At 35.8% G+C, this 17,155-nt stretch overlaps 1 protein-coding gene across 2 annotated transcripts in view; it reads left to right on the top strand.

Annotated features, from left to right (window-relative positions):
- Positions 1 to 17,155, top strand: part of LOC136037312 (retinal guanylyl cyclase 2-like) — a 170,075-nt gene that overhangs the window by 77,357 nt on the left and 75,563 nt on the right. For both annotated transcript variants that reach the window (XM_065719976.1, XM_065719977.1), the window contains exon 8: positions 831 to 971. In XM_065719976.1, the coding sequence (XP_065576048.1) occupies positions 831 to 971 (141 nt within the window). The remainder of the gene's footprint in view (positions 1 to 830; positions 972 to 17,155) is intronic.

The following is a 17,155-nucleotide window of genomic DNA, read 5'->3' as shown; positions in this document are numbered from 1 at the left end:
AGATAATTTCTTTACAAGAAATTTCCGTTTAAGAATTAAAAAAAAAAAAAACGGGTTTAATTTCACCGAAGCAGTAGAATAAAACAGAGTTTTTTTTAATTTGGAAAAAAAAATGTTTCGTTCGATTTTTTTCCGTTAAGAAAGACTCCCGAACGTGGAGTCAAAATAGTCAGGTTTTTATTATTTAAAGTGTTGTTGTTATTTTATCCTATGTTTTGTTCCACTGCTTTATTTAAATTATACCACTTTTTTCTCTTTTAAATTTTTCAAGTAGAAGCCACCAGAGAAAAACAAGAAAAAATTCACACACCTTTGCCTAGGACATAGACCCCAATATTTCCTGTTTTTGTGTTCAAAGTCATTTCTTTGCAGTATCAAAGTCATTCACGAATCATCTAATGAAGAATCTGTAAGAAAATGCTACTACATTTTTTTTATTACTTCTATTTTAATAAGTTGGCTCAAAACTGTTCTGATATAGATATGACAAAGTCTACATTTACCCCCACCAGAAAAAACCTAACTCCAGCTCTGCTAGTAATTTCCTATCATCATGCAAATATCAGTAATTTTCTAAATACAAAAGCTATAAGTTTAAGCCTTGTTTCGTCTCACGTAGTTTTAATTGTGTAATTTTCATATCCTTATTGTTTTAATCGATTCCAAGAAGAAGTCAAAGAAATGATAACTTCATGGGTGGAAGTAATGAGAGAGTGTCCGTAGATTGTTTTGGTCTTTGTTGGCTTCATAATACAATGAGCTGTCAGCAATAGAAGTGTTTACCTAATCAAGGAACCATTTTTATTCTATCATTTTTAATTTAATTTTAGGTTCCTCTAAGAACAAATCACTCGGGGGTATTATCTTCAAGGCGCTCTATTGGAACTCCTGATTCCAGACCGAAGAGTGGAGCTGGTAGTGCTGGATTACGAATAAGGAACAATTTTAACGACAATTACATTAAGTATGCTGTAAGTAATTTTGATCTTTGTTTTCAAACAGTTTCGAATAGTTTTCGAGAAGGCACTCGAAATTGTTTAAGAAAAGTATATTTTTGAATAGGCACATTCTTTCTTCCTAAAAATTTTTTTTTAATAAATAAAACAAATATATTTCGGCAGAAAAAAAGGACGGCAAAATGGTATTTACTACTACTTCTGCTAATAACTCCCTGCAGCACCAAGCTACCCCAGGCTAGAACAGCTGCGCAAGCTCCCCCTCAACCTCAATCTATTCAGAGCTTCACTATTAACTCCCCTCCCACAAACTATTAGTTTCATTTAAATCCTTTCTTATGAATTATTCTCTCTCCTTTTGCAGATGACCTGCCTTTCGTTTGACTACCGACGGATTTCCAAAAAGAACAATATTGTGCAATCCGTCATCCTTTGTTCGTCAAACGTGTCCTAGGCGTCTCAATCTTTCTTTAACGATAGACCCTGAAAGGGAGATAGCACCTAATTTGTTATACAGCTTATTGTTTGACGTGCGGTCAGTCAAATGGGTGCCCAAAACTGCCCTGACAGTTCCTTTGTCCTGAAAAAACTGTCCTGAATATATTAAGAAAATGTTCATCTGCCCTTTGAAGTGCTCACGTTTTAGAACCATACTTGACCCTGTCATTACCATAGCTCTCAATATTTTAATCTTGATTTTTAAGCTTATTTTGGTATTCTTCCAAACTTTTGTATATTGTGAAAAATTACAACCTTGGCCTTGGCTTTTGTACTTCTTACATCTTCAATACGTCCACCATCTATACTAATAATGCTATACAGCTAAATGAAGCTGTCCCATAGGCTGATATTCTTCCTACCTAATAATACCTCATCACCTTCATTTGATTTTATTCCAAATGTCGTAGTTTTCTAGCATCTATTTTTAAACCTATGCTTAAACCCTTAAAAGCCTCCAAAAATTAAGTTATTTTGCCAACAAATGAAATTTTGCTATGGAATAATTACCATTCAGTTATCAGTAAGCATCACAAGTCTGTTGATCTGCTAAACAAAACATAAATATGTGAGTAGTGAAAATCCGACTTGCCTCTCAACGGAAAGCATAAAAATCTGATAAAATAAAATATGGGAAATTAATGAATGTGGAAACTCGCGCTAGTATTGAAAAGAAAATAACGAACGCCGCCTAGCGCTTGACGATTTTGTATGATCCAAGCTGCTATCAGTATTTTCAGGTAGTTTAAAATGCGAAGAGGATAGATGAAAAATAGAATCCTGTCTACTTAAGCGCACCAACTTAAAATAAATTAGCCTATTTAACTTGCTAAGATTTCTTCAAGTTAACTTAGGCCTACTTTGTGCAAACTAGATTCTGACTTGACATGAATTTTGAATATAAAAAAAAATTGTTGATTTATTATTTTAAAAATCGGATTTTCATAAAAAGTATCTACTTTTTCAATAAAGTCGTCAGGAGGCACACCGTAAGTGTTAGTAGTGCTTTTTAATCCCTATTTTCCTAGGTCACATCACCAAATATGCGACTCTTTTAAGCTTTCCATTCTTTTTAAAACTCATTCTCTTAACAAGACAGCGAATAAAATTGCTTCAAGGATGCAAACTAACCTTACCTAGTTATGTTTTAGTTATGTTAGTATTATGTTTGGGAACTGTAATGACGGTATTCATCTCTCAAGCTTGAAACTCCCTCAAATGAGCTCTAGCGCGTTGGTCTTCCCTTTGTATAGAAGGCAGAAGCGAAGGCATGAAGCTCGGTCCAATTATCTTAAGTATGACACGCCAAGAAGCGAGTACTTGAGGAAGAGCTTCATTTGGCGTTACAATTCTATCTGGAACGATCTTCTTGGGGATGTTATTCCTGTAAAATCCTACGTTGACTCCCTCAAAAGAAGGCTCAATAGACGCTTAAAACCTCGAGGTTTCAAAACGAGGTAACTGAATGAGGTATATCAAATACATTTAAGTACCTTGCATCGTGAATATAGAAAAAAAAAACAAAAAGAAAAAATATGTAGCAATAACAGGAGAAACAGAAGAATAAGTGGAAAACAATGCGTCATTGTAGCCCCCACGAGAAAAGATATAACAAGAAAAAGAGATTTGATTACTACTACTACTAATAAGTCGTCGCAGCACCAAGCTACCTGACGCCAACACAGCTACGCAAGCTCCTCCTCCAACCCAATCTATTCAAGGCCTCCCTCTTTACACCCTCCCAGGAAGTTCCCATTTCCTCCAAATCCTTATTTATTACAGTCTCCCACCCCAAATGAGGACGACCTGCTTTCGCTTAGCCACAGACGGTTGTCCAAAAAGGACAATCTTCGGCAATCTGTCATCCTTCATTTTTTGCACAACCTACTGTTTGAAATACGTTCAGTCAGTCGGGTACCCAGAACAATCCGTAGGCAATTTCTCTTGGAAATATCTAGTAAATTTTCGTCCGCTCTTCGGACGGCCCATGCTTTAGAGTCATATTTGACCGCTGACATCAATGTAGCTTCCAATATTTTAATCTTGGTTTGCAGACTTATCTTACAATTCTACAATTTTTTTTTTTTTGTGAAAAAACACCCTGAGCCTTGGCTATTCTATTTTTAACGTTCTCACTCCTCCCACCGTCTTTACTAATAATACTACCGAGGTAAGTGAAGCTGCCCACCTGATAAATCTTTCGTTACCTAACGTCACCTTTTTATCTTCGCTTATTCCTAGCCTCAGTGACTTAGTCTTCTCAACATAAATTTTCAAACCTATTCTAGCATTCTGAACTTGCAAAACCTCTAAAAATTCATTCATTTTGCTCAAACTTTCATCTAATATGCTTATGTTATCAGCATATTCTATGTCCAGGAGAGTTTTTCCTCCCCATTTGATTCCGTCATCTCCGATTGTCTTTCCTGTGCTTCTTAAGACAAAGTCTATCAAAATGATCCATATAAAGAGGGATAGAACACAACCCTGCTTAACTCCTGATTTAATACAAAACCAGCTGCCAACCTCATTTTCTACCTTTACCGCAGTAGTATTATTCTCGCGCATAATACAAATAACTTTAATGTATTTGTCTAGTAAACCATATAAAAATAAGACCTTTGCTAAAGCTCTTCTATCAACAGAATCGAATGCTTGCTCATAATATATAAAACTGAGGACCAAAGGTGTTTGAGAACGAAGGGACTTCTCAATTATTAACCTAAGAGTGAAAACCTGGTCGACACATCCTCTACCTTTTATATAACCGCACTGTTCTTCTCTTAAAACTTTGTCAACAGCATCTCTCAGTCTAAAAAGTATCATATTACTAAATAATTTTCTACCTACAGAGACCAGACTAATGCCTCGACAATTACGACACTCACTCTTGTCACCTTTCTGATACAGTTGTTTAAGTAAAATATTCCTAAAATCATTAGGTACTTCAGAGCAACCATATTTAAGAAACTCACTTATCGCACTATCAGCATCTGAAGCCTTATTATTTTTTTTATCATTTTACTACTGTCGCTAATTCTTCCTTATAAAACAAATCTTCTTCAAAAGTTTCTCTCAAATTTTGATCCTGGAGTATACCAACATCATAACTTCCCGGGTGGTAGCTACCCTTCTGAAATTTCAGCTTTGAATTAACCTTAGACACTACTAGTGATGTTCACTTTTAACACCAATAACAGCACTCCTATATACCCTAGTATCTTTTATTGATCCTACTAGTCTTTGGTTTACAATAACATAATCAATTAAGGTTTACTGTCTTAACATCACGTGAATACCATGTCAACTTATTGGCCATAGTATGACCAAACACCAAATTCGTTTTAACTAGGTTGTTATACCTACAACACTGCAAAAATCTGTAGCCATTACTGTTTTCTTTTCCTACAAAAAAATTGCCTAGACAAGGATACCATCTATCCAAGGATACCATCTATCCCTATTTCTACCAGCCTGGTCGTTAAAATCTCCTAGTACAAACACCATATTTCTACCTGGTACCCTGTTTATTTGCTCCTGTAACTGTAAGTAAAATTCATCTGAGTCACTAGTATATCTGTCACTTGGTTTAACAGGGGCATATACTACTATAATCGATACCCTTAACTTCTTAGTCATAAAATGAGCAATTAGCATTCTATTATTAATACCTTCCCAGCCTTAACAAGACTTAGCAGCTTCTTTATTCATCATGAGCCCTACTCTCTACCTATATACCCCATCCTTCCTGCCTGAGTAAAAAAATTCTATTTCACCTAATTTCATGCTTCCCTACATCTGGGATATGAGTTTCTGAAACTCCTAATAAGTACAGTTCAAACCGTCTGATTTCGCCAGTCAAAATGTTGATACGATAGTCATTTTTTAATGTCGTAACATTCCAAGTTTTAATTTTCATTTTCTTTAAATCATTGAAATTATTTTAGCCTCAGGAAAAGCAATGATCCCGGATACCAGTGTAGGATGGGGACCAACATATCTTTTCAAGTTTACATCGAAGCCCTCAAGCCGACTTAGAACTGGAAAGGAAGAAGTCCCTGGGGCCTCCAGTTTCATTGGAAGCCTTGTGCAATCCTGGGCCCATCTTGGTCACAACATGGTTTTCAATACTCAGTGATGCTCTTCTATCAACAAAAGTCGAAATCCTGCACAGACAGTCCAAAGCCTATTACCTCTGATTCATTGTATATTCATGCCTACGAATATTATGCTACTACAGAGAGAAAACCCACCCGATAACGCCCATGAAACCAGTCCAAGCCCAGGAGAAATAATAAATGATCAGAATCCTGTCCGAATACTGTGTTATTTAGTAGGCTATAATTTACTTGAGGGGCGCCACTCCTCATGTGGGAAAAGTTGACCGCATGATCCACAGTCTTAAACGTACCACAAAAGGGTCAAGGCAGCTCTTTGCAGAGGCTATTGTCCATAGATCTGGATCTTACGCCCTGCCGTAGTTGTTCTCCAATATAGGATCCTCCCACGATGGTGTTCTGCGTCACCATGCAATTTAAACCGTTACTGGGAGAAGGTTTGTGACTCATGTGACGTGTGGACACGCCAGTGGGCCCTGTTTAGTGTACATTTGAGGGGCCTTCTTCCTCCTCCACCTGTATTTATGGCTCGGGCAAGGACCCCCAGGGAAAAGGTCCCCCTTGGTCCGTGCATCCTATGGAGGTACTCTACATATATGTGGGGCGTTCTTCTATCTTCTAACTAATGTAACTAATAAATAGTTGCAATAAATTGCAACTTCACTTTTAATTTAGACTGTAAAGTAAAGAAAAAATGATAACACATACAAGCTCTGTTGTCCTCTGCCAAAATCTAGCAAGTAAACTAATCATTAACTAACTAGTGCAACTAATTAATTGTAGTAATAATTGCAACTTGTAATAAAATGATTTGATTCCTTTAGTAGACTCCCTCTTCTGATCAACTTTATTACAGTATATCATTTCTGCTGACTTTATCTCAAGAAACCACCTTCCAGGGAACAAATTCAGCAAAATTTGGATTTGGTTGACGGTATAAAATAATCTTATTTATAAGTTCTGAAGTTTTCTTTTTAGTTTCTAACTTGTGTCCTTTTTTTACAAAAGTCTATCCCCAATAATGAGTTAGGAACTTTGTGACCCATCGATTGGAGTAGAGATGCTTAAGTCTTTTTAAGCCAAATCAAATTTATAGTTTAGGACATATAGCTTGGTAGCAAATTTATAGCCTTTTAGACTGGGAGTTAGTCCTAATTCAGAACTAAATCATTTCTTCTACTTTGTTCCCATTTATATTCAGTGGCTTTCCAAACAAACAATCGTGAAAAATTATTAAAGTTTATGGCCTTGTAGAGAGGAGGCAAAAAAAATATGGATGAGAGAAATAATAATCGTTCTAGTATATTATAAATCCTTATATAAATAATAAATAAATATTGTTAAATAAATAATAAAAATATAGTTAGGATATATTAATAACATTACAATTTTATCTATGATTAATAATTGTAATTTTGGAATACCAAATATAACATTTATACCTTGTAACTTTAATTATAATTTTAAAATAATGTTATAATTTTTATGTATTATAAATTATTAGGAATTTACAATATATTAATAAATAATATATTAAAATAAATAATAATTAAATCTTTCTGACTTACAAATTTCTGACTTTCTGACTTACAGAAATATCCATTCCGTTTGACAACTTCCAAATATAATCCATTTACGATATCATCAATCTAATAAAAAAAAAATTCATAGAAAAATTCACGAGCTTATGAAAAAAAGAACCCTCGGATTTAGTTTAGTGTTGATCCAACGAAGTTCTACTAAAGTACAGCCAATCTGACTTTCTGTTCCATTTCATTTGACAACTTTCAGTAATAATCAAGTTTCGATACCTTCAACTTTTCCAGTTACAATTTAACCAAATAAAACTTAACGATCCGTTTTACTTGAAAAACTTCCAAATCTTTTTTGAAATATTTGAAAAAAAATCCAAAAATGCTCTTGTATCTTCAATATTTACAGTTAGGATTTAGCCAAACCAAACTCTATTTTATATTTCAGTTGGCAACTTTCAAAAAATCAAGTTGCGATACGTTCAACCTTTCTAGCAATAATGCAATCTTTTCAAACTTTAAACTCCATGCAATTTGACAACTTTAAATATGCTGCACTTACGATACGTTCAGACTTTCAAGATATAATTTAAGCCACTCCTTTATCTCCCTTTTTATATGGAAAAGATCCAAAACTACATTGAAATGCTTGAAGAAAACTTCCAGAAACGCTCCCGTTACGATATCTTCAATCTTTGCAGTTATAATTCATCTATATCCAACTCTATTTTCCATTCCGATCGGCAACTTTCAAACATACCCAAATTGCGATACTTTCAAATTTCCCAGCTACAATGAAAATAAATATAAATGTCTATTCCATGCCATTTGACAGCTTCTAAGGATACTCCACGTCCATTCCCTTTGACAACTTTCAAATATAATCTATTTACAATGTAATCAACATAATATAAAAATTTATCAAACGAAACTTTCACGAGCTTATAAAAGAAAACCAACGGATTTAGTTTAGTGTTGATCCAACAAAACTCTCTTACAGTCCAACTAAGTCTTATTTTCCATTAAATTTCATTTGACAACTTTCAGTAATAATCTATTTGCGATACCTCCCACTTCTACAGTTACAATTTATCTAAATAAGACTTTACGTTCCGTTTTACTTGAGAAACTACTTATGGTAATACATTAAACCTTTCCAGATAGAAAGTATAAAATGTCACTCTTAGCTCCATCTTATTTCAATAACGTCTAAAACTTCACTGAAATACTTGAAACAAATAACTTCCAGAAACACTCCTGTTACGATACCTTAGATATTTAAGTTATAATTCAACCAAACCCAACTGTATTTCCGATTCCAGTTGATAACTTCCAGACATCCTAAGGTTGTGATACTTTCAACTTTCCCTGCCACCATGCAATCAGATCCAACTTTATATTCCATATCATTTGACGGTTACAATTCATTTAAATACAAACTTGCATTCCATTCTATTTTAAAAAAAACCTCCACAACTTCTTGAAAATACCTGAAAATATTTGCAGGAATACTCCCCTTAAATATTCAATTATTATTCAACAACATCCAACCATTTTCCAACCATTTTCTCAATTGCCGTTTTTAACTTCCAGACATACCCAAGTTGCGATACCTTTAACTTTCCCAGATACTATGCAATTGAATACAACTTTATATTCCATGTCATTTGACAGCTTCTAAACATGCTCCACTCCCCATACGTTAAGCCTTTCCTGTTACAATCTAACCAAATACACTTTTCATGGAATTTTATTTGAAAAATGTCCAAAATTTCCTTGAATTACATGCCTTAGATTACTTGAAGAAACTTCCAAACATACTCCTGTTACGATGTCTTAATCATTTTCAGTTGTAATTCAACCATGTTCAACTCCATTTTCCTCTCCAGTTGGCAACTTCTAAACATACTCAAGCTGCAATACCTTTAACTTTTCCAGCAACCATGTAATCAAATCCAACTTTCTATTCCATGCCATTTACATCGTGGGAGGATCCTCTATAGGAGGACAACTGCGGCAGGGCGTAAGATCCAGATTTATGGACAACGGCCTCTGTAAAGGGCTGCCTCGACCCTTTCGGGGTACCTGCAAGACTGGGAAACTTGCGGTCAATTTTTCCCACTTGAGGAGTGGCGCCCCTCGAGGAAATTATAGCCTAGTAAACAACACAGCACTCGTACGGGATTCTGATTATTGGATAATTTTCTGGGCTTGGTTTGTTTTGATGGGCGTTTTCGGGCTGAAAAACCTCTTCCTAGCTAATTTATCTACTATGGGCTGCCTCCCCGTAGTAGCATAATATTTGTAGGCATGAATATATAATGAGTCGGAGGTAATAGGCTTGGGACTGTCTGTGCAGGTTTTCGACTCTTGTTGATAGAAGAGCATCGCCAAGTGCTGAAAACCATGTTGTGACCAAGATGGGCCCAGGATTGCACAAAGCCTCCAACTTACTGGAGGTCCCAGGGACTTCTTGCTGTCCGGTTCTAAGCCGGCTTAAGCGCTTCGGTGTAGACTTGAGAAGATATGTTGGTCCCCATCCTGCACTGGTATCCGGGATCACTGCTTTTCTTGAGGCCAAAATAATTTCAAAGATTTAAAGAACATGAAAATTGGAACTTGGAATGTTACGACGTTAAAAAATGACTATCGCATCGACATTTTGACTGACGAATTCAGACGGTTTGAACTGGATTTATTAGGAGTTTCAGAAACTCATATCCCAGGGGTAGGAAGCATGAAATTAGGTGACATAGAATTTGTTTACTCAGGAAGGAAGGATGGGGTACATAGACAGGGAGTAGGGCTCATGATGAATAAGGAAGCTGCTAAGTCTTGTTTAGGCTGGGAAGGTATTAATAATAGAATACTAATTGCTCATTTTATGACTAAAAAGTTTAGGGTATCAGTTATAGTAGTATATGCCCCCATTGAACCAACTGATGGAGATACTAGTGACTCAGATGAATTTTACTTACAGTTACAGGAGCAAATAGACAGGGTACCAGGTAGAAATATGGTGTTTTTGCTAGGAGATTTTAATGCCCAGGTTGGTAGAAATAGGGATAGATGGTATCCTAGCCTAGGTAATTTTGGTGTAGGAAAAGAAAACAGTAATGGCTATAGGCTTTTGCAATTTTGTAGGTATAACAACCTAGTTATAACCAATACGGTGTTTGGTCACAAAATGGCCCATAAATTGACATGGTATTCACGTGATGGTAAGACAGCAAACCTTATTGATTATGTTATTGTAAACAGAAGACTAGCAGGATCAATACAAGATACTAGGGTGTATAGGAGTGCCGTTATTGATGTTAAAAGTAAAGATCACCATCTAGTAGTGTCTAAGGTTAATTTAAAGCTGAAATTTCGGAAGAGTAACTCCCTCCCGGAAAGTTATGATGTTGGTAGACTTCAGGATGAAAATTTGAGAAAAAAATTCCAGGAACAGTTGAGTACTAAACTTGAGGGTTTAAAATTTGACAATGTGGAAGATGGATGGAATAATTTCAGAAAAACAATTTGTGAAGTTGCTGATGGTGTCCTAGGGAAGAGTGCTAAGACAGCAACTAGGAATATTAGTGAAAAAGCTTTAGGTTTAATAGAGAGTAGAAGGGGTTTGTATAAGAATTATCTGAGCGATAGGTCGTATGAAAACAAAAGGAATGTAAAGAAAGTGGAGAAAGCATTAAAGTATGAACTAAGGAGATGTGAAATGGAGGCGATGGATAAAATTGCTGAGGATCTGGAAGATGCGGCTAGACGGCATAATAGTAAAATATTATACTGGCATGTTAATAAATTGAAAGGGAGTAGCCGATCCGGACTAGTCCCAGTTAAAGATAGAAATGGGGTCACAATTAGTGATAAGGAAAAAGTTAAAGAAAGATGGGTGGAACATTTTGAGAATGTGCTAAACCGAGATACAGTTGCAGGAAAAGATATAGATGAAAATGAAAAAGTTTGTGATACCTTGGATGTGAAGGAAGATTTGTTTAGTGAGGAAGAATTAGCGACAGTACTAGAAGGATTAAAAAATAATAAGGCCCCAGGTGCTGATAGTATGATTAATCAGTTCCTTAAATATGGTGGCTCTGAGGTTAGGAATAAGCTACTGATGATTTTTGAAAAAGGGGAAGTACCCAATGATTTTAGGAAAACCTTAATTAAACCACTGTATAAGAAAGGTGACAAGAGTGAATGTCGGAATTATCGAGGCATTAGTCTGGTCTCTGTAGGTAGCAAATTACTGAGTAATATGATACTTTTTAGACTGAGACATGCTGTAGACAAAGTTTTAAGGGAAGAACAATGCGGTTTTAGAAAAGGTAGAGGATGTGTCGACCATGTTTTCACTCTTAGGTTAATAATTGAGAAGTCCCTTCGTTGTCAAACACCTTTGGTCCTTAGTTTTATCAATTATGAGCAAGCTTTCGATTCTGTTGATAGAACAGCGTTAACAAAGGTCTTATCGTTATATGGTATACCAGAAAAATACATTAAAGTGATTTGCGCTATGTACGAGAATAATACTGCTGCGGTTAAGGTAGGAAATGAGGTTAGCAACTGGTTTTGTATTAAATCAGGAGTTAAGCAGGGTTGTGTTCTATCCCCCTTTATATGGATCATTTTGATGGACTTCGTCTTAAGGAGCACAGGAAAGGCAATTGGAGACCATGGAATCAAATGGGGAGGAAGAACGCTCCTGGACTTAGATTATGCTGATGATTTAAGCATATTAGATGAAAGTGTGAGCAAAATGAATGAATTTTTAGAGGTTTTACGAGTTCTGGGTGCTAAAATAGGCTTGAAAATTAATGTTAAGAAGACTAAGTCACTAAGGTTAGGAATAAGTGAAGATGAACAGGTGACCTTAGGTAACGAAAAGATTGATCAGGTTGGGAGCTTCAGTTACCTTGGTAGTATTATTAGTAAAGATGGTGGGAGCAGTGAAGATGTTAAAAGTAGAATAGCTAAAGCTCAGGGTGTTTTTTCACAGTTGTAAAAAGTTTGGAAGAATAGAAAGATAAGCCTACAAACCAAGATTAGAATATTGGAAGCTACAGTGATGACAGTGGTCAAATATGGCTCTGAAGCATGGACACTCCGAAAAGCAGATGAAAATTTACTAGATGTTTTCCAGAGAAATTGCCTACGGATTGTTCTGGGTACCCGGCTGACTGACCGTATTTCAAACAGTAGGTTGTACGAAAAGTGTGGTTCAATCCCGCTTTCTGGGGCTATAATGAAAGAAAGGTTGAGATGGCTAGGCCACGTTCTACGGATGAAGGATGACAGATTACCGAAGATTGTCCTTTTTGGCCAACCGTCTGGGGCTACACGGAAAGCAGGTCGTCCTTGTCTGGGTTGGGAGGATGTCATAAATAAGGATTTAAAGGAAATGGGAACTTCCTGGGAGGGTGTAAAGAGGGAGGCTTTAAATAGATTAGGTTGGAGGAGGAGCGTGCGTAGCTGTGTTGGCCTCAGGCGGCTTGGTGCTGCAGTGAGTTATTAGTAGTAGTAGTAGTATGACTCAACCGCATCTAAATGTGTTCTCAATTACTGTTCGCCGGTTCCAAACACCCCAAGTTGCGATACGTTCAACACATCCAACTTTATATTCCATGCTGTTCGGCAGTTAAATGTACCTAAATACAACTTTACGTTGCATTTTATTTGAAAAAGATCCAAAAATTCCTTGAAGTACTCGAACAAATTTTCAAAAATACCCCTGTTACGATGTCTTCAACCTTTATAGTTATGACTCAACCAGATCCAACCTTATCGGTGGCTTCCAAACATAGCCAAGTGTCGATACCGTCAATATTTCCAACTACAATTCAATCAAAGCTGACTTTATCTCTCATGCCATTTGACAACATCCTAAGTTGCTCCACTTGCAATACGTTTAACCATTCCAGTGACTATTTAAACAAACACAATTTTACGTTTAATTTTATTTGAAAAAGTTCTACAATTTCCTTGAAATACTCGAAAAAACTTCCAAAATGCTCCTTTTACGATATATTTCACGTTTGTAGTTATGATTTAACCAACTCCAACCTTATGTTTAGTTCAAGTTGGCAACATCCAAACGTATCGCCATTTCTTACCGAAAAAGGCTATATAATTACTTACTCAGCAAAAAATACGGGGTTATAAATATTACTAATATATCTAAGCCTTAATTAAGCATCTGTAAGCTATTATCCGTCGTTTAGACTTCGTATCCTTTATCATTCTTCAGAGGAATTGTGCTTTGGTATTTCTTTGGTAACTCTCCAGCAAAACATTTAACTGGCGCTTCATTTTCTTTTACTTTTGTCAGCCTTTTTCTTTTTACCTATTTCTTTTACTCTCTTGTGTTTCTTTCTTTTTTCTAATTACCTTCTCTTTACTATGTTTATTTATTTTGTTGTTTTGTCACCAAGATTTATTTTTTCTTATATACATCAACCGCAGGGGCGAATCCAAGGGGGAGGGGGTAACGGGGATACATCCTCCCCTCAAAATTCTGGGAAGTTGTCCCGTAGGGTCGACGTTCTTATAGATGTTTACACTGTAAATCTTATTGTGATGAGGATAAAAACTGAATAATTTATGCGTTTTGAAACATAAATTTAAAACATAACTGTCTTAAAAGCTAACCAAATTCAATATTGGTTTTATTTTCATTGATGTAGAATAATGTATGCGCAAAACAATTAGATAACATGTGATGATATCTGCGCGAGAATATTTGTTTTGTGGAAATGCAGTTGGGAATAAAGCCAGGCTGCTGCCATGTAAGCCATGTGCTCTTATAACCTCGGGCTCCTGAGATCATTGAATTTCATTTAAACCACGCATGTGCTTTTTCAGTGTTTATATAGACGTCTACGCCCCTGTTTGTTAATTAGTCGTCCATCCTTTCAAAACGAAAATAAAAAATTATAGACTTTTTCTAAAGAAAGAATTGGCTGATAGCAGACCTTGTTTGGTTGATGCAGCCCTTATTTGGAAAGGGATACAATTAAAATATTTAAGTTGGCAAGGTTACGACGGAGCTTCATCTATGAGTGGCCAGTTTCAAGGCTGAGCTTCTATACTTCGTGAAGTTTTTCCCGAGCAGGCAATGTTCACTCTGCAAGTCACTCCTTACCCCTACTTAACCCCTACTCCTACCTAAACTTACCCCTACTGCATTTGTACAGCATATCTGTTATAAGAAATCGTCTTACCCCTATTCCTACCTAAACTTACCCCTACTGCATTTGTACAACATATCTGTTATAAGAGATTGTCTTACCCCTACTCCTACCTAAACTTAGCCCTACTGCATTTGCACAACATATCTGTTATAAGAAATTGTATTACCCCTACTCCTACCTAAACTTACCCCTACTGTATTTGTACAACATATCTGTTATAAGAAATTGTCTTACCCTTACTCCTACCTAAACTTACCCCTACTGCATTTGTACAACATATCTGTTATAAGGAATTGTCTTACCCCTACTCCTACCTAAACTTACTAAACTTACTGCATTTGTACAACATATCTGTTATAAGAAATTGTCCAGGAACTTTGAAAGAAATAATTAATTTCTTCAAAATTTCACTTAAGTGCTCTGCAGTTTTCCAACAAATTGTTCAAGCAAGTAATCCTATCACAGGAACAAATAGAATAAGATTGAACAAATTTGTGAGACTTGTTGGGTGATCATCGAAAAGCAATCATTTTGTTTAAAGAGATGTTTGTTATTATTGATAAGGCTATGAAGGAGATTCAAGAATTTCCGAATTCAGATTCAACAATTCAGATTCTGAATCTTCAAGCAAAGCTTATTCTTTGTTATATACTATTAAGAGGTGCAGTTTTGTTACAGCTATGGTTACCATCATTAAAGTTTTTAGTCTGTCACACAATTTGTCGGCATTTTTGCAATAAGAAATTATAGATCTTGTATACTTTTTTAAACATTCTGCGATCTTAGGAGCAATGTTAAAGACATGAGAGAGAGAGGAGTTAAGCTACGTTTCATCTCTTTTTTACAGAAGGCACTGAACTTTGTCAAGATTATAAAATCAGCATTAGAGTGCCCAAATGAGTTCCAAAACAAACGTGTAGGAATAATTACGCAACAGTGTCAGCTGATCCTGAAACGTATTACCGACTTTCTTTGTTTACCCCATTTCTGGACTACTTTCTGCAGCAGGTGCATCAGCCATTCCTTAGTCACAGAAAGTTGCTGGATCTGCTGCAATACCTATTTCCTCAGCACTGTATTTCTCACGACGAGGGGAAAAGGATTTACCGGATATTCTGACTTCTTTTTTTGGTATCTTGATGCAGACAGCTATAGGGGGAGCTTGCAAACGGAGTTAGCTCTGTGGAGAGGAATGTGGATACAGCCCGGAAAATTGGCATCAAAATATTTCATAGCGTGCCTAAAAGAATGTGCTGATTTCCCTCACCCTACATCAATTTTTGAAGATTGGTGCAACGATTCCCGTCACTAAGTCACTGCGAACGTTCTTTTTCTTACCCTGAGAAGAGTGAAATCTTATACCAGGAGTGCCTCAGGTCAAGAACGTCTCAATTTGCCATATTATACATACACAGGGATCTTCCAGTCAATGCACAGGACATTTTGGAGGAACTAGCCCACAATACAAAAAAGGTGGCTAAATTTTATTTTATAATTGCACATTTACAGGGTTGTTTCAATAAAGAATGTACCTATCAGTATTGGATTCAACATTAAAAAACTACACCAATTGAAATCCTATAATATTTACCCAATTAGTCATAGAGAAAGGTCAGAATGGATGCTGTGTGGTATAGACAAATGACTTACTGCGTTATCTTCAAACTTCTTACAATGACTAAAACTAAAAACCCACTTCGTAGCCTTGACCAAAGAAAGAACGATCAGTGAGAGAAATATTTTATCTATTATAAACGGTGATTGGAGGAGTGTTTGTTTAAGTTAAATTTCCGTCTTTAACTCAGGTCGGATAATCTTAGGATAAGATGAGTCATACCTACTGAATTTGGAGCAACAAAATTTTAACGAATTTAGTTAGGGTGTTTAACTGCACATATAGCTTTCCCTTAATCCTTTAAGAAAAAGGAATTTACAAAATAAAAAGGGGATATTTATTTGAAAAATAATTATGGTATCTAGCAACGCTCAATAATTTTATATGCTATATTCTAATAAGTATTGTAAAGCCTTTAGGTTGCAGAATGGCAATTTATTTTTCAAACTGAATTAGAACAGGGAAGTCATTTTAAATAAGTCCAGGAGCAAAGAAAATTGAAAGAAACTTAAAGAGTCCAGTTTCGGTTTATAATAGCCATGCCCCAATATTTTTGCAGGCTGTCGGGATAAATTTGCCCTGTATTCCTCTGAAAAAAAATCCTGTGCACTTACTTGCTTTAGAAGAAGCTGAAGAAATCAAAAGTTTCTCAAAATGAAAAATATATTGTTTTGATGTTGGACGACCAATATTTCCAAGGTCTAGGTGTTGGTGTCACCAATGAAAAAAAAAAGATTTTTTTTCAAATTCCAAGATTAAAGATTTTGTATTAATGTTCAAACCACATCAGATTTGAACTATCCACAAGTTGCTAGACTGTAAAATCAAACCTTGTTTCTTGCCCATAGTTCGTTCTGGAAGTGCTGTTACATCCAAATAATTAGTAAACTGGATCATCTCTCCAAAGGCTAATGAATTAAAAATTATTCTCCTATGCAATAAAAAAAAAATGCCGAAAGTAACAAAAAATATTTACTGCAAGCTAGTTTGTTCAGAAATCCTTATTTCCAGAGGGTCTCCCGGCCACGCATCATTGAGGCTCGGGAGTTGAAATTCTATTTAAAAACAAAGCCTTTTGACTCACAAATTTTCTGTTCTATAACTAATTTGTTTGATCAGTGAAATGCTTAAGGACTGATATTTGACTCTAATTCGTATATTTCATAGAATAAGTATGTCTATTCTGATACGCCGTTTATTTCTTAGTGGCAAATTCTTCATGAATTGTGACTTAGCAAACTAA

This window comes from Artemia franciscana, chromosome 16 (assembly GCF_032884065.1).
Source record: "Artemia franciscana chromosome 16, ASM3288406v1, whole genome shotgun sequence".
In the NCBI taxonomy this organism is placed as follows: Eukaryota; Metazoa; Arthropoda; class Branchiopoda; order Anostraca; family Artemiidae; genus Artemia; species Artemia franciscana.
The sequence above is the reverse complement of the archived record's forward strand: the minus strand, read 5'-3'. Positions and strand labels throughout refer to the sequence as shown.